Below are 18395 nucleotides of genomic sequence, written 5' to 3'. Positions count from 1 at the left end.
TCGGCGTTTGAACCCCTCGGTGCTGCCCCACAAACAGCGCTTCTCAGAGCGCCAGAGCTGCCGGACTGGGTCAGACCTGGGAACATCTGGCCCAGGATCCTGTCTCTGACAGTGGCCTGTGGAGAGCTCGCCGTGTAGCGAGAGATTTTTGCTTTGAATGCTCTGAGATACTTTGCAGCACCTTAATAGAAGCTTACAGAAAAACCTCGGCAAAATTCATTTCTCCCAGTTGATATAATTGAGGTGTGACAGTATCAGGATGCTTTGGTTTGCATAAAACAGGAATCAGTTTCAGATTAAGGCTCTAATTAAGTAGGAATTAATGATAGTTTAAATTTAAAAAATCCAACAATGCGGATCAAAATGGTGCAGACAGGGATAACTTAGGTGATGGAAAGTTCTAGCAAACCTGGTGGTGTCACGGGGAGGAGCTTAGAAAGGTCTAGAATCCAAGATGGCGCCAGGAGAGGAGCTTTACTACCTAACAATAGGAATGATGTCATGGGAAGGAGCTGGAAAAGCTGATTGGCTGAGAGGAGCTGACCTTGAGAGAGCAACCAGTATATAAGGCCGACAGCCAGCAGGCTGAGTGTGTAGTGGGTTTCACAGCAGGCTGGAAGTAGTGGGCTTGGGCTTTTGAGAATCACAGGCCTGGAAGGGACCTCGAGAGGTCGTCTAGTCCAGACCCCTGCACTCATGGCAGGACTAAGTATTACCTAGGCCAGGGGAGGGCAAACTACGGCCTGCGGGCCAGATCCGGCCCATCAGGGCTTTCAATCCGGTCCGTGGACTTGCCAGCCCTGTGGCACAGCGGGGCTAAGGCAGGCTCCCTGCCTGCCCTGGCCCCACTCCCGGAAGCGGCCGGCACCATGTCTCTGCAGCCTGTGGGGAAGGGAGGAGCAGAGGGCTCTGTGTGCTGCCCTTGCCTGGAGGTGCCACCCCCGACAGCTCCCATTGGCCAGGAACGGGGAACCGTAGCCAATGGGAGCTTTGGGGGTGGTACCCACAGGCGAGGGCAGAATGCTGTGGAGCCACCTGCCCGGCCCCACCCCACCCCACCCCCAGAGCCACTGCTGGAAATGCTGACCACTTCCGGGAGTGGTGCAGGGCCAGGGCAGGCAGGGAGCCTGCCTTAGCCCCGCTGCACGCCACTGCTACCCTGGAGCCGCTGGAGGTAAGAGGCGCCGGGCCGGAGCCCATACTCCAACCCCTCTGCCCTGAGCCCCCAACTCCCTGCCCTGAGCCCCTTCCTGCACACTGCACTCCCTCCAACACCCCACGCTCCCTCCTGCACCCCACCCCCCTGCCCCAGCCCTACATTCATGGCCCTGCATGCAATTTCTCTACCCAGATGTGGCCCTCGGGCCAAAACGTTTGCCCACCTCTGATCTAGACCATCCCTGATAGGTGTTTGTCCAACCTGCTCTTAAAAATCGCCAATGATGGAGATTCCACAACCTCCCTCGGCAATTTATTCCAGGGCTTAACTACCCAGACAGGTAGGAAGTTTTTCCTAATGTCCAACCGAAACCTCCCTTGCTGCAATTTAAGCCCATTGCTTCTTGTCCTATCTTGAGAGGTTAACGAGAACAATTCTTCTCCCTCCTCCTTGGAACAACCTTTTACCTACTGGAAACCTGTTCTCACGTCCCCTCTCCGTCTTCTCTTCTCCAGACTAAACAAACCCTGTGTTTTCAATCTTCCCTCCCAGCTCATGGTTTCTAGACCTTGAATCTTTTTTGTTGCTCTTCTCGGGACTTTCTCCCATTTGTCCATATCCTTCCTGAAACGTGGCACCCAGCACTGGACACAATACTCCAGTTGAGGCCTAATCAGTGTGGAGCAGAGCGGAAGAATCACTTCTCGTGTCCTGCTTTCAACACTCCTGCTGATACAGCCCAGAAGGATGTTTGCCTTTTTTTTTTCTTTTTTTTGTAGCAGCGTTACCCTGTTGACTCATATTTAGCTTGTGATCCACTCTGACCCCCAGATCCCTGTCTGCAGTTCTCCTTCCTAGGCCATCCTTGCCCATTTTGTATGCGTGCAACGGATTGTTCCTTCTTAAGTGGGGGACTTTGCTTTTGTCCTTATTGAATTTCATCCTATTTACCTCCGACCATTTCTCCCGTTTGTCCAGATCGTTTTGAATTTTCATCCTGTCCTCCAAAGCACTTGCAACCCCTCCCCGCTTGGTGTCGTCCGCAAACTTTATCAGTGCGCTCTCTCTGCCAGTAACAGACTATAAATATCTGGAAAATTTCCCCTGCTTTCGAGGAACTCCCGTGTTCAGCCTGCCAGTTCTGGCCAAACGCCAGCTGCAAATCACTTTGGAAAAGATCCCAGAGGGGCTTTTGTTAGCTCCTCCCTCTACCCCACCCCACTGCTACCCACCCAGGGACCCTGGGAGCTGGGCCCAATCCCTCACTCAGCCCCCCTCACCCTGATGTCTCTCCGTAGCCCCCTGCCGGGTCCCTACTGATCACCAGAGCGTGGGCCAGATCTGGGCTCCCTGCTGCTATTATCCCCTCCCTCTCCACCTCTGCTTCCTCATAAATCTAATTAATAACCACTCGTAAACGACACCAGTGTCCGTGAGACTGAACTCACCCAGCTCCGGTGGGTAACAGAAGAGGGAAGTGGAGGGAGTGTGTGGGGACAAGTAAAACTCCCCCCTTTCTTCCAAATCGCAGACACAGCCCTCCCCGCATCGGGTCCCTTCCCTGCCCCCATCTACACCCCACCTGTGTTGTGATGCCCCGACCCTCCCCTACCCTGGGCAAAGGTATCCATGAAAACCTCATCAGTTGCCCCCAAGAAACCCCCCCCAACAGCCCCCTGATATCCTCCTCAGAGCCCACCAATATCTCCCCAACCTCCCCTGCTCAGAGATCCCCAATATCCAACCTCAGAAACCGTCTGACATCCCCCATCAGAGACCCCCAATATCTCTTCAACATCCCCCCTCAGAAACCTTCAATATCTCCCCAACCTCCCCCTCAGAGACCTGTGACACCCCCCAGAGACCCCCAATATCTTCCCAACCTCTCCCCTCAGAGATCCCCAATATCTGACCTCAGAAACCCTCTGACGTCCCCCCTCAGAAATCCCCAATATCTCTCCAACCTAGAACCTCAGAGACCTGCGACACCCCCCCTGACAGATCCCCAATATCTTCCCAATATCCCACCTCAGAGATCCCAGTATCCCCCCTAAGACTGCCAATATCTCTCCAACCTCTCCCCTCAGAGCTCCCCCAATCTCCCCCCTCAGAGACCCCCAACCTCCCTCCTCAGAAATCCCCAATATCTGACCCCAGAAAGCCCCTGACATCCCCCATCAGAGACCCCCAATATCTCCCCAACCTCCTCTTCAGACCCCCCAATATTTTCCCTGGAGGTAGGCAGAGGAGCAGGGAGCAGCACGTGGATGTGGGGGGAAGCGGGGAGCTTAGCGACCGCAGCAAAGAACTCCGTGGGCCACATGTTTGAGAGCCCTGGACTAGACCATCACAACGGTCCCTTCGGGCCTTGAAATCTATGAGCGGAGCTAACGCCGCTGGGAGGCACCGGCACCAGGGATAGGCTCCACTCCTGGCTGTTGGTTTTCTGGAGAGGAGCCCCCGTGGGACAAGGGGATCAAGCCCAGAGAGGGGCAGATGATGCTTCTGTAGCGCTGGATTTTGGTTCCAGTTTTGCATGCTGTGGAGAGGCCCAGGGAGAAGCTCTGGGCCTGGCTGCTCTGAAAAGACAGTGCTGTGTTGAGGACTGTGTTGGAATTGCAAGCTATCACCTTAAGTGAGTGGGATTTCCTGGCCCCGCTTGTAGGACAGGGGCCTTGTAGGGAAGCATGAGATGAGAGTCAGTGTGCAAAGAGCCAGGTAGGGGAAGGTAGGATGAGTTGTACCTCGCTGCCTTTGGGAGCAGCCTGGTTTGTCTCTCTCTGGTTTTGAATTCTTGTGTGTTCTCATTCTGAATTCTAAAGCGGTGCCACATTCCAGCAAGAGGAGACTATGTTTTTATCCCACTTCTCTGCTGGTGTGCACATAACAAAGACCAGTGCAGTTCTGGTCAGTTCTGTTGGAGTGAAGTTTTTAGATCAACGCATAAATGCCCTCACCTGACAGTTGCAATGTAACATGACTTTATTTCTCCAGAACACACAGGAACCAAAAACAGAAAGAGACAAAAGCAGGCTGCTCCCTCTGCAGTGAGGCCCACCTCACCCCACCTTTCTCCAGGCTGGCTCTCTGCAGACCCTGCTGCTAGACCCAGAGCCCACACATCCCTCCAGAGCCCCAGGCCTGGAAGCAGGACCCAAGCTCTCCTCCTCTTGAAGCGATAGCTTGCAATTCCAACACAGTCCTCAATACACCACACCCGAAAGACGTTACATTTGTTTAGGGACTTGGTCAGAGAGCCAACCCACATCACCGTCACTGACCAGTGTGGGGAAAGCCAAGGGGACCCACCTTGGAAAAGGAAACTGAGGCAGGGTTCCCTGCAGCACCATGTGTGACGAGAAGAGGACACACTGGGGTGGCCAGGGCCTATGACAGTCTCTCTATGGGCTAAGGGGGGGAGGGACAGCACCTGGCTCCCCTGAACTATTTGCATCTCGGTCTCCTCCCTCCCTACTAGGGAGGTTTCCTCAATTTCACTCCGGCTACTGTAAATCACGATCAAACTTTCAATGTCTGCCAAACATTGGTGCATGTTATCATCCTCGCTAAGAGCTGTTTCCCAGGCAAGGGAGAGTTAGGTGTCAGTCAGGGTGTATGTGATGGGGGGAGGGAGTGCTCAGAAGAGGGATGGGATCAGGTTAGTGCCCTATTGAGGTGGAGAGACGGAACCGTTCCCCCCAGCTCGGGCAATCACCCAAGCCCAGTACTCGAGTACGTGGGAGTTTTACCATCGAAATATTTTTTTTCATCCAGGGTTTCCATTTTCTGCAGACACCAAAAGCCAGCAAATGGGCCGGTTTCCAGCCACACCGTTCGTTTGTTTTGCTTTGTCATAAAAAACTGCAACATTTTGGTGGGAAATTTCAAAAAGAGAAAAAAAAATTCAACATTTCCACAAGAAAAATAATTATTTTCCACCTGATTCTGCTCACCACCGCCCCCCCCGTTTCCTCATTCCACCTCCCGTCCTTCCTACGCAGCGTATCCAGGTCAGAGCCAGGCCCCCGACTCAGGGCTATATTTAGGGTGACCGTCGCCTTCTGCACTGCAGTGAGAATTCCCCTCCTTTCTCAAGCTGCCCTGTGTCCCTGGGGGAGAGGACAGAGCTGGGGAGCTGCCAGGTAACGGACTCTCTTCTGTGTGGGAGAGGGGAGCGCCCGTGCGGCTAGAGGTAAGGACTGTTTAAAGCCGGACTGCTCCATGTGCTCTCCAATCCGCACGGTTGCACGGATCGCTTTGGCATTGGGGATGCCTCTTGGGGGTGCAGGGGATGGTCAGAGAGCCAAATGTGGGGCCATTTGACCGCCGGGTTCCTGAGATACAGCACTCCCCAAAAGAAACATCTAAGTCACTTGCTGGTGACGCCCGGCATGTCCACAGCCTCCACCCGCCCTTTTGGGGAGCAAAATTCAGAATGGTTTTAACAAGAGTTTGCCAGAAGCTGCAGTGAATAGCTAATGCGGGGGGAAGGGTAGTCGGGCAGGGGAATAGGAGTTTTCCTTTCCCTCACTAGGTTCAACTGAAGGACAGAACTGTTCAGCGTCCTAGATACAGAGGACTATGTATACGGAAAAACAACAGGGACGGGATTTTGGTTAGCCTGTAAACGGGTTGTGAGAGTTTAACACCATCCCTGGTTAATATTGACTAACCTGTTGCAGCTGAGGCTCTGCAGCCAGGGCGTTGCCAGCCTGGACTCAGCATGGGGATGTTGGCAATCCGGGAGAAGGGGGCAGGGATTATGGGAGAGGACTTGAGCAGAAGGCCTCATTTACAGCTGTGTATATGTGACAAGCGGGACCTCAGAATAGCCTCTGTAACCCCCATATTCATCACTTATATACGGTTGTGATATTTCATACAAAGCCATGGATGATATCTTATGAAAGGTCATGATCTGCTGAAACCCATTGTTCTGTCCAGATATGTATGTCATTAGTGTGTATGAAGTTATGAGATTTAATTTGCTGTATGGTTGTTTCTGAAATACGTTGTAAATTTGAGAGTCTCTATTGCTAACCGCTCCTGGGAGGGTATTAACCGACCATTAATCAGCAGGGGAGTTGTGATCAAGGGGTTTCCAATTCAATGAGAGCTGCCCAAGCACCACACAATGGGGACTGCTCAACCCTTTGACTGAGTAGCACAAGATCACCAGGGGGATTGCTCAACCCTGTGACTCAGCAAAGCTCATCAGGACATGTCTGGGCAAGTGTCTTCTAGGCCCGTGGACTGAGGGTATAAAATAGGGGACAGTGGCAGCATGCCTTGGCCTTTCTCCTCCCCCACGTATGCTGGAAACAACAAGAACAGTGAGAAGACTGAGGGGATTGGTCCCAGGCTTGAGAGAGAGGCCTGTGTATGAAGAACTGTAACATGCAGTGGGGTGGGAAAATCGCTTGATCTAAATACTGCCCAGTGTAATAAGGTTGAAGATTTAGAGGGTGCACTTAGCTTTTATTTTCTTTGGTAACTCTCGCTGACCTTTTGTACCTACCGCTTATAATCACTTAAAGCCTGTCTTTCTGGAGTTAATTAATCTGTTTTATATTTTACCGAAAACCGTGTGTTTTGCGGGAAGTGCTTGGGAAATCTCAGCTCAGGTTCCCAGGGCCATCCTTACGCATACGCAAAGTACACAGCTCCATAGGGCACCAGGCACTTTGGGGCACCACATTTCCTGGTGCCCTGCACAGCTGCCTGCTACTCCAGCCCCTGCCCCGCCTCTTCCCGCCCCTGCCCGACCCCCACTCCCCTGAGGACTGTGGCAGGGCCTGGCCTGCACTCACCGGCGGCTGGTGAGTACTGCGGGGTGGTTCCCCCCTGCTCCCCAAGCCAGCCCCGTGGAAGCCTGGGGCCCGTTCCTCACTCCCCCCATGGAGCCTGGGGCCTGCCCCTCCCCATGGGCAGGGGGGGCCTCCGTAGGACCCCAGAATAGCTAGGGATGGCCCTGCAGGCTACAAAGGCTAGTTGGTGTCCTCTCCACATGGAGGGAGGGATGGACTGGGTTAAATACTTGCACTCATCAGGCCTCTAACCAGGGCAAGATGGTGCAGCTCTGGGGCGCAAGGCTGTGGAGCTGGGGGAATTGGCTGGTGCCTTTCTCTGTGTGATTCGTGAGTGGCTCAGGAGCCTTCATGCAACTCTGCTGGGTGTGGGGCTCCACATGATGATGGCTGAGTGATCACAGTGCCCGGAGGGGTTTGCTCCTTGTCACGAGCAAAGCACTGTGAGAGACAGCCCAGGGTGGAGAGTTAAGAGGGCAAAGTGGTACCCCAGTTCCAGGTTGTGCCCGGGGGACCCCATCACAGTATACATCTGCAGCAGCACAAGGGTTAACCCGAGGACAGGTCTCAGCAGGCTCCAGATTCCCAGGGATCTGGACGGAGAAACTGAGTCACAACTCAGGATTTTGGGGAATTATGGCAAATATATTTCTTTATTGAGCAAAGTAAAATAAAATCCTCAGAGAAGCACAAGCCCTGGGCTGGAGCAGCGAGAGGCAACAGCAGATTGCAGACAGCGGTAGAAAGGGATACAGCAGCCAGCGCATTCTGGATCAGTGTAAATCAAATCCAGTGTCAACACCGAATCTCACTGTCCTCGCTCTTACGCTGGCTTTACAGTGCAGGGAGTCCAACAGTTACTCCTCAATTGCACTGAGCAGAATCAGCCCTGAGCTCCCTGATGGGGTAACTCCTGACATCTATCGGCCTGTCTGAGAGCAGAATTCACCCCTCCCCACGAGCTTGTCCCTTCATTTATGCTCTGGATGGCGTTTTAGGTGCACTTTGCTCAGGTGAGAATGACAATACCAGGTGCAATCTGGATCCATTCCTGGGTTTTCTCCCCAATGCTGGAGGGGAGTGGGATCTAGTGGTTAGAGCGGGGGTGGGAGGCTGGGAGCCAAGCCTCCTGGGGTCCTTCCCTGGCTCTGCAAGGGGTAACCTAGATACTGTGATAGTAAGAAACATTTTTTACCCTACTCTCAACAAACGCATTGGAGGAAGGGCCTTGGCGGGGGGTGGGGGTGGGGTGTTGCTGAAGGGAAACCCCCTCTAATAGCTCCAATAGGAAGGAGGGTGAATATACCGTAGCGAGTGAGTATCTCATGGTCCCAGGTCGCTGCTTTTTCAGCCCCATCCCAACCCCCCCGGCCTGTCTCAGCTGACCGTGCCGGCTTTGCCTGGTCGCTGGGTGAGGTTAGTGTGGCTCTCAGAACAGTGCCGTGAAGCTGGCTAGCCCGCGGTATATGCTGGTAGCCCCAAGGCTGGGATGGCTTTGGTCCCCACCCCCACTAGTAAATCAGCCACTCACAGGATTTTAAGGGGCTGGGCGTTGCCCCCATTGTCATGCCAGCAGGGGTCGAAGAAGGGGTAGACGGGGGCGTTCTTGAAGGCAGCATTGTAGAAGGAGTACAGGGGGACCAAATTATCAGGGTCATCGGGGTTGTAGAAGGTCACTTCCCCGCCCGTGTAATTGAGATAGACCCCGATGGTCTTAGGGTGGGGGCTACAGTCAAAGGGCATCTGGTTGGTGTCAAACGCCCAGTATGGCTTCCCGGCCTTCTCCTTGTTGTAGCCGATCAGCCAGTAGCCCTCGGTGAAGACCTCACCAGACCCTGAGGTCTTCTGGATCAATCTGCCCTTTCTCTCAGCTCGCTCTGAGACAATGCCCAGGCTCCAGCGCGGCTTCTGGCCCACGAACACCTCCCAGTAGTGCCGCCCTGAGCTGAAGCTCTGCTGGGCCACCACGCAGTTGGCCGTGTCGAATTGGCTGGGGCTGCAGCTGCCGTTCTTGAAACTCCCGCATTTCACCTCCTTCCCGTCCTGTGAGATCTCCAGCTCGGGATGGGCCGTGTCTGGGTCCAGGGTTAGATCCTCCTTCTCCACTGGGAAAGGCAGAGGGGGTCGGAGGAAAGGTTTTATTCTGCAGGTTTATGGCTGTTTCCATCGTAGCCATCCCCTGATATTGATTTTTAGGGAGGGCCACAGATTTCCCACCCCTGCTGTGAGCCCAGCCCGTCTCACGCTAAGCAGAAGTGGGCCGGGTCGCGGTTTGGAGGGAGATCTCCCTGGAAAGCACTGGGAGGGACTCTGCCATTGGACTCAGCAGGGCAGTAGGGGTGTGGTGCTGCAGGGAGCCCGGCAGGGGGCTCAGTGAGGGCTGCTCTCCCCTTTCAGTCGGTGCTGGCCCCAACACCCCAGTCACACCGCGCTAGAGGGTGCTGTGCGGCTGGCAGTGGGGTGTATATACAGCTGCCCCATCCCAGAGGTGGCCGCATCTCAGTGCCAGCTGACGGATCCCTGTTATAGAATCACAGAATCCTAGAAATGTGGGGAGGGAGGAGACCTCGAGAGGTCACCTAAACCAGCCCTCTGCACAGGGCCAGGTAACCCTAGACCAGACCTGACAGTGGTTTGTGAAGCCTGTTCCTAAAAAGCTCCAGTGACGGGCAATGTTCCCTCTAATTTTCTACATCCATGTGCGGAATGAATTGTATGTGCACCAATATGGAGGTGATGGACGGTGGGGGTGGGGCAGAGGGGTTTGGAGTGTGGGAGGGGGCTCTGGACTGGGGCAGAGGGTTGGGGTGGGGGGGGTGAGGGCTCTGGCTGGGGATGTGGGGTCTGGGGTGGAGCCAGGGATGAGGGGTTCAGGGTGCGGGAGGGGGCTCAGGGCTGGGGCAGAGGGTTGTGGTGCTGGGCTCTGGGGGGGGCCGAGATGAGGGATTTGGGGTGCAGGCTGCCCCAGGGCTGACCCAAGGAGAAAGGACTCCCCCCAGGGCTCTCTCACTGCAGCAACCCGGGGACAGGGGAGAGTCACCTCTCCCCCCCGTGCGGCCCTTGATAGCCTGCTGCACGGCCACGTGGCTTAGAGGGAACTTACGTCACGGGCATCCCACGACCTCCTTTGGAAGCCAGTTCCAGAGCTTAACCGCTATTAGAGTGAGAAACTTTCCCCTAATAGCTAACCTAAATTGCCCTCGGTGCCAATTAAGCCCATTACGTCTTGTCCTGCCTTCTGTGGCCATGGAGAACAATGGATCCCCGTCCTCTGTATAACAGCCCGTAACGTATCTGAAGACTGTTATCCAGTCCCCGCTCCGACTTCTCTCCAGACGAAACATGCCCAGTTATTCTAACCTTGCCTCACAGGTCAGCGTTTCTGAACCTCTCATCAGTTTTGCTGCTCTCCTCTGAACTCTCTCCAGTTTGCCCACATCTCTGCTAAAGCGCGGCACCCAGGACTGGACACAGTTCTCCAGCCGGGGCCTCCCCAGCGCCGAGTAGAGTGGGACAGTTATCTCCTGTGTCTTACGCGCGCCCCTCCTGCTAACACAAAGTTATAACCAGTCTGGGACGTGTTTTGGGGACCTGTGGGACGAGAGACCCTAAGGATTGTTCTACCCAGCGCTCCGGCCAGCGGGGGGGTCATTTCAGCAGGACCGCTCCCCCTGCCCAGTGACAGCCAGGACTGCACGAAGGGCTGCAGGGGGGAAACCGAGTCGCTGCCCACGCTCACCCCGCTCAGCCTGGGAACGTACACTAGGCCATGGGAGACCCCTGATGGTCCTATAGGCCTAACCCCCCAGATTTCCCCCTGCACCACTCCAAGGTTGGGGGGAGCTGTGACCTCCTGTTGGGTTTGACTGAGGCCTGGCTTCTGTTCCCTCTAGCTTCCCCCTCCTCACATTCCCCAGCTTCCCCTCCTCCTCTTCTCTATTTCCCCTCACTTTCCCCTCCAGCTCCTCCATTCTTGCCCCTGCTCCCCCCTTGGCTGGCTCTGTGCAGGATCAGATGCTTGGTCTCTGGCTAGTCGTCCTCACTCACCTGGTATGTCCTCGTGGCCACTCTTGGTAGCTCTTTTCCTTGGCCACATTTTATTGCTCTGGTGGGAGAGCAGAAGGGCAGTTGAGAGTCTTTCCAGGTCCCATTGCTTTATACAAAGACCCTTACCAACACTGGGGCCCTCCATGGGGCAGGGCACTTCACAGACCCCCCCCCCCCCCCGCCCTGCCCTGAGCAAGATCGGGGACCCTGGCACTCCACAGACCCTCCTTGACTGAGATAGGGGCCCCATCACACTGGGTGCTGCTCAGACCTCCTGACCAAGACTGCAGCCCGTTGCACCGGGCGCTACACCGACCTGGGCTCCCAGGTGCCAGGCGCTGCCCAGACACTCAATGAGAAGCTATCACTGTCCCGAAGGGCTCACAGCAAGTAGAAATGGCAGACAAAGAGTGGGAGGGGAAACAAAGGACCAGGGAGGGGAAATGACTTGGCCAAGGTGACACAAATAGTCAGTAGCAGAGTTGGGAACAGACCCCATGTGTCCTGGACCCTGGTCTATTACCCTATACACTGGGCAATGCTGCCTCTGAATACTTGAGTCTATCCCTGGCTCTGGGAGGGAAGTCGGGTCTAGTGGGTTAGAGCAGGGGGCCTGGGAGTCAGGACTCCTGGGTTCTATGCTAGTCCAAAAAGTACTCTGTCCTACAGTAGTTTTAAGGTGTTTCAGCTACAACGACCACCGACCCAAACATGACAAAATGAGGGAACGCCCATCCCCATTGGGAAAGGTGTGAGAGGTCACAGCAAAGCATGCTCTGACAGCCTTGGTAAAATCAGGGCTGGACGGAGGTGACCGAGCTCATATTGCTGCTGTGCTCCTCTCTAGGCACAAAAATTGTGATGTGTTAACTATGGATGCCCTAGACTGGTCTAAAGGGGCTCAGACCTGTACAGCCTGTTCCCAGCAAGGAAGGGAAATTGATCTTGGGCGTATTGAATTTGTGGCTAAAGGAAAATAGGATCAAGTGGTTCTGTCTCATTTCCTTGTCAACGGGGAATTGAAGAATATCAGAACGCAGTTCAGCGAGCGAAGGAACAGCTGAAACGGTCCTGGAGCTCGCCAAAGCAGGAGATGACTCTGAGACGTCTGGTTCTTTACACAGCAGATGGTAGAGAAGCAGATCTTTCACCATCTTCATGTACTAACTCAGGTTCCAACTGTGATCAAGTTGCACCGGGGCTTGATCTAAACTTCAGTATCTGGACCTTAAAATGAGCCAGAGCTATGGGCAAGGGCATGTGGGCAAAGGGAGAAGGGGGGACTGTGACGATTTGGGGAACCTATGTACAGTTCATGAGTTTGGATTGACGTTCGGAGCTCCCTGTGTGCATGCATCCAGCTACCATCTCCATTTTGATTGTAAGCCTGGTCTGTGCCTTCCCTACTGTCCTTCTACCTCCATCTCAGAGGGAAATTCCAAGGCATGGTGACACAGGAGGGTCGTTAAACCTTGATGGTCCTCTATTCACATGAAGGCACCCAGATCAGTGGTTCTCAATCGTTCCAGACCACTGGACCCCTTTCAAGAGGCTGATTTGTCTTACCGACTGCCAAGTTTCACCACATTTAAAAACTACTTTCTGACAAAATCAGACATAAAAATACAAAAGTGTCACAGCACCCCGTTACTGAGAAATGGCTGACTTTCTCATTTTTGCCATATAATTATAAAATAAATCGATTGGAATATAAAAGTCTGGTACCCCACTGGGACGAGATGAGTAAGGGGAGTCAATGGGAGAGTTTCTCCCGTCAGCCCAGTGCGGCATGGACCCCACGGCAAGTAGATCTAAGCTACGTCGACTTGAGTTTCGCTACTTCTCTGACGTGCTTTTCTATTCTCCAGCCTGAGGGACACGTGACCCCAGACTATGCATGTCTTTTTACCTGTTAATTCAATTTATTCTTCCTTATTCACTTGAGTTAATATCACCCTTCACGCTGACCAGTGATCAAATTACGACTTTAATAAAAGAAGTGGATGAGTGGGGTGGGGGGGATACTTATGCCGCGATCCTTAGAGCAAAAAGAGGAAAAATCTACCTACCGGGGCAGCCATCGCCAATTTCGAGTTCCAAGGCTCCTTTCAAGTTGATCCAGGCAATTTGACTGACCAGATCTAAGTGGATCTGGGGATTTTGTTGCCTCTGCTTTATTCCTAGAAAACACACATCCACGTTAATCCCTGATGGATTTAATCATTGCCGCTTGGCTCTCTGACTGTCCCTGCACCCCCAATGCCTCCCACCCACTGCTTTCTCCAGTCTGCCCCTTCCTGCCTTTAGGGCAAGGTGTCTGTGTTTGGGGGGCCTCTGTCAGTTTGGGGGGGTGCCCATCCTCTCCCCCCAGCCGCCAGCCCAGCAGGTGTCTGTGCTCCAGCTCCTCCCAGTCCCCAGGGCTGTACCCCCCCACACCCCCCGCTTTGAAGCTCGCGGACTCTCACACACGCTGCAATGTTTGTGGGAGGGGAGCAGCTGGTGGGACATGGCCAAAGGCGAGGGGGGAACAAGCACAGACTGGCTTCTGTGTGTGTGTAATCGCCATTTCATTTCCTTAAGCAGCACGTTGCTAGTTTGGGGGCTTTCCCGGGCTGGGTGGCTTCGGGCTTCTGCCTTTTTGGGGGGCTTGGTTTGTCTTTTATGTCCTGCCGGAGAGTGTGACTGGCTCCTGGGTTTGCAATCAGCGAAAGCAAAGCTTTAAAAGGCAGCTTCCTGCTTCATTATTTTCCTTTATATAAGGGGACTGTTGCCCCCTTACTAACATTCAGAGGGGGAGTTTTAGTTGCTAGCTCCCAGTACTAAAGAGGGGGAAGGGTTGATGGGGAATCAGGACCCTGGGCCTGACAGCCCCCAGGAGCGATGGGGAGAGGCCAATGCTCCAGGTCAGCCTGAATGACAGGGCGGGCAGGCTAATCAGGGAGTCAGGAGGCCAGGGAGATCCCGTCCTCTGTGTGAGCTGGATTTGCTTGGGTCAGACAGAGTGGGGCTGAGCTAAGGAGAAAGCAGGGGCCCGAGCTAAGCTGGGGAGCAGAGCTGGGGAGCCAGATCCAGAGGGACCAGAGGCACAGGCCAGAGAGAGCAGACTTGCCCTGGGAGCAGAGCTGCAGCAACCCGAGCCGGGGGGGGGAGAGAAGCACCCCAGGGAGCTGGAGGCCGAGCAGCAGAGACCGAGTGGTGGGGCTGGGGCTGGAGCAGTCCGGAGCTGGGTGCGGTGAGCAGCTGGGGAGAGCGAGGGGGACCCTGGGCAGCGGGCCCAGCACAGGGAGACGCCTCAGCCAAGGGGCTCTGCAGGCCAGGCTTGGATCATAACCCCGACACGGCGGGGGTGACACTGGGCAGGAGGGTCCTACCACGGAGAGCGTGTGGCCCCCACCAGAGCAAGTGTCCAACCCCCAGCATCCCTGCAGCACGGCCAGGGCCTGAGCAGGAGGCCTGGGACTTACCAGGAGCAGACTGTGAACTGCCCGGACGTTCCAGAGACACGGTTTGTGATGTTCCCTGCCACAGAGGGGGGTGATGTGTTTCCTCTAACCTTTCCCATTTTCCCTTTTCCTTTTTAAGATTAATTGTTGATTAAATAACTTGCATTTGCTTTAACTTCTACGTAACGGTCAGTGGGTCAGAGAAGTGCCCAGTGCAGAGAGAGGGCCCTGGAGTGGGGACACGCTAGCCCCTATCCTAGGTGACTGCAGCAGGGTTGGGGGTTGAGCCCCCCAGGAATCCTGGGCCCAGCCTTGTTGGGGTTACGAGGACTCTGCCAGGCAGGAGAGTGGAAGGAGTTAAAGTCAAAGCCAAGAGAAACCCAAGATCTTTCATTGCTGCCGTAATCACTAGCCAACGCTGCTCCCTCATGGCCCGTTCCCTCATAGAATCATAGAATCTCAGGGTTGGAAGCGACCTCAGGAGGTATCTAGAACAACCCCCTGCTCAAAGCAGGGCCAATCCCCAATTTTTGCCCCTGATCCCTAAATGGCCCCCTCAAGGATTGAACTCACAACCCTGGGTTTAGCAGGCCAACGCTCAAACCACCAAGCTATCCTTCCCCCCATCTAGCGACTGGTAACCCCATGGAGCAGGACTGACTTACCCGCCGAGAGCCAGGCACTTGCAGCCCCAGGGCCGAGGGAAGATCTGAAGGGCTGAGGCAAGCACCGGTGTAGATATTCCATCGGTCTGTAATTATATAGACTGGAATTATACCGTCCCAGCCAATAAGAGCACAGGAGTGCTGTACAGCATGCAGGTCCCTGCAATCCCATTGGCTATCACAGAACGAGCCACCCCTCTGCCTCAAGTCACGTTGTTATCTCGCAGTGTGGCTGGTGTAACCAGCTGCTAACTCTTCCCCGGTGTCACTTTCACTTTTACTAATTCTACCCTGCCCATAAAAATCCCCCTTCAAGTTTTCCTTCTTGGCCCAGCCTTCTTCTTCCCTCTAGACTCTAGAGAGGGGAAAACTTAAGGCCAGAATTTTCCAAAGCGTTAGGCAGGTAAAAGGGTTTTTGATGGAGCTGGTCAGAAACCGGGGGATTGTTTCTGTGGAATATTTTGACATTTTGGGAAAAAAAATCTAAACTGAAATTTCTGAGCTGAAAACCAAAAGGAATAGTCACTTAGCGTACAGTTGTCACAGTTGGAGACACCTTTGATCCGCTCCGTGGCCTGCTGTAGAAATGCCTGTTTGGGTCTCAGGCCTCCAGCTGTCAGCTCTCTCTGGGCAGGGGCCCGTGACCCACTCCCGTCTGACCGGAGGTTTTTGGCTGTGGCCCCCTGTAGTTCACTGGGATATCCCCAGCAGCCGGTCTGCCATCAGGCCAGCACCTGTGCCGTGGTTACTGTCCACAGACATGACAAGCGATTGACCAGTGACCCAACGGTGTCTCCAAAGCAAGCTCACTTCTTCAGGATAAAAGCCTCCAGGGAAAACATGGAGACAAGAAATGGATTTACAGGCACACTGAATGTACCGGAAATCCCCCAACAGGGAGGCTAGAATCCCAACCCTTCCTCGGACTACTCGGGCCCATTGGACCAAAAGTCCTGTCCGTTTGCTGGATCAGAAAGAGGCCACGAGGCTGGATAAACTCAGCCTTGTATAACAAAAGCCTTCAGTCTCTGGAAAACCTAGCCTGAGCCAGCCCATACAAGCCTCTCCGGCGGGTGGTGGCTCTCTGGAGCTGTTAACAATCCCAGGGGTAATCACCACCCCACACTGGTGTTAGTTCCTGGAGGAGCTGTCAATCTCCCCCATGGAGCAGAAGATAATCATACAAACCAGTCGTAGATTTCATAGCGTGGTTCCCCAAGATACGGCCTGGGGCTGCAATATCTGTCGCACTGTCCGGGGGGTAGAGCAGGTTCTGGAGACATCTCGAGTGTGAAGCTTCTTTCCCCCGGAGAAAGGTGCGGCTCTGGGAAGAATTCAAGGGGAATCCTGAGACCACCCGGGAGATGAGTTGGTCTCATCACCACCTTGTCCTGTGGGATGACGTGTAGAGCAACCCAGCCGTGAGGGCCTGGATCTCACTGACTCTGCATGCCAGCGTGAAGGCAACTAGGAAGACCCACAGGGGAGCTCAGCCGTTACCGGTACAGGTTACTGCCCTTTGGACTCTCCGCGGCAGCAGGGGTGTTCACGAAGTGCCTGGTGGCAGGGCATCTAAGGAAGCTGGGACTTCACGGCTACCTGTACTTGGATGGCTGGCTGCTCACGCGCCCCCATGAATCTGATACTTGCTGTGGGCCGGGTGGATGGCGGATAGGAAAGCAGGCGTCTGCCAGTCGAGAGTCACGATCCAGCCTGGAGGGAGACGGACTGGTGGAGGCAAACGTTTCCGTCCTGAACCTGAGGCAGTGCATGCATTGGTTGAGTTTCCTCAGGTCTAGGATGGCTTGAAGGCCCCCCACCCCGCCGCTTTCTTCTTCTGGATGAGGAGACACTAGGAGTAAAAACCCCTTCCTCTGATTTCCTGAGCCAGCTCCTCCATGGCTCCCAGGTGGAGCAGCGAGGCCATTTCTGTTTGTAAAAGGCTCCTGGGAGAAGGGCCCCTGAAGAGGGATGAAGGGGGAGTGAGATGAACTGGATGATCTAGCCATGGGTGACGACATCTAGCACCCGTTTATTGGTGGCGATATCCCCCATGTCTGATGGAATGAGGCGAGACAGCTTCCCAAAGAAGTGCTCGCTTGATTGGTCTCAGTGCAGCTCTTGACCAACCTGGCAAATTTCCTGCCGAGTGGATGGAGCAACGTGCATGGCCACAGCCAACAAAGACTCATGTTCTCTCCTGTGTCTCAGATACTTCTTTGACAGCCCAGCTGGCTGGGTCTGGTTACAATCAAAACAAGACACACTTGCAAGTGACTAAAACTTAATTCGAGCAAGTTACAATCTTGGCCTAAGCAATTTCCTAACTTACATCAAGGTATCAGGATCTCTAGTGCTCCAGACCAGGGGACCCAACCTTCATTGGCTTGCAGGGTGTTGTACCTCATGGTGCCTCAGTAACAGATGCCAAAGTGTTTTTTTTTGCTTCTGCTTATGTTTCCCAAAACTCATTGTTTTGTCCCCAGAGTCAGGATGATCACCTGCTGTTTTCCCCTTCCTGTTGACTTCCCACCCCACTACTGATTCCTTTGTAAACGGGGCTTCCATTGTTTTCATGATCATTGGAGACAGGTAGATAGCTGCCTTCCCTCTTGTCTGAGAGAGACCTGTTTCTCCCTTTCTTTCAACATACACTTTAAAGCATATCAGTGAGTATCCATAATTCTTCCTGTAGTTTAAATACAGACTTTTCACAGTGATATTAATGTGATGGAGCGGGACTATTCTTAATGTTTCCTCTGAATATTGTGGGGGTGCCTCAGTTTCCCCTATGCAGATCTTAAGTCTCTAGGTGGTGGGATAAGGGTGTATGATCATTGCAGAGCCCTAGAGGGCAGGTGTGTGCAGGGGTCTGGACACAGAAAATGGCCGACACCCTGTTTCCTGGCCACTGATGGCCTGGGCCCTTCCCCCTGCAAGGTGAGAGCTAAAGGTTTGGAGAACAAAGGAATCCGGTGACCTCCTGGCCCAGGAAAGCACAAAGCCCAGAGGAGCGGGGGCTGGAGGGGGAGTGAGTTTGGGGCTGGCTGGGGATGAGGAATGAAGTGCAGACTGGGTTGTCTGGCTCACTGCCCCCCAAATGGACCCAGCTGAGGGGTCCTGTTCTCTGCACCTACAAGCTCTGTGTTAGACCATGTTCCTGTCGTCTAATAAACCTTCTGTTTTACTGGCTGGCTGAGGGACACTTCTGACTGTGCAGTTGGGGTGCAGGACCCCCTGGCTTCCCCAGGACCCCGCCTGGGTGGACTCGCTT

General features: G+C 54.2%; 1 protein-coding gene across 2 annotated transcripts; it reads right to left on the bottom strand.

Annotated features, from left to right (window-relative positions):
- Positions 1-7168: 7168 nt before the first annotated feature.
- On the bottom strand, positions 7169-15228 carry LOC140912288 (tripartite motif-containing protein 72). 2 transcript variants are annotated; one of them, XM_073346476.2, is made up of 3 exons: positions 15122-15228; positions 13083-13193; positions 7169-9071 (listed from the first exon to the last, which is right to left on the bottom strand). In XM_073346476.2, the coding sequence occupies exons 1-3, from the start codon at positions 15201-15203 to the stop codon at positions 8494-8496; spliced, it is 771 nt and encodes a 256-aa protein (XP_073202577.1). In that variant the 5' UTR covers positions 15204-15228; the 3' UTR covers positions 7169-8493. The 2 variants fall into 2 exon arrangements, with proteins under 2 accessions (XP_073202577.1, XP_073202578.1); XM_073346477.1 differs by lacking the exon at positions 15122-15228 and adding an exon at positions 11014-11071 and having other exon boundaries at positions 13083-13184.
- Positions 15229-18395: the final 3167 nt, after the last annotated feature.

This window comes from Lepidochelys kempii, chromosome 6, assembly GCF_965140285.1.
Source record: "Lepidochelys kempii isolate rLepKem1 chromosome 6, rLepKem1.hap1, whole genome shotgun sequence".
In the NCBI taxonomy this organism is placed as follows: domain Eukaryota; kingdom Metazoa; phylum Chordata; order Testudines; family Cheloniidae; genus Lepidochelys; species Lepidochelys kempii.
This window is presented reverse-complemented; position numbering and strand designations above follow the sequence as displayed.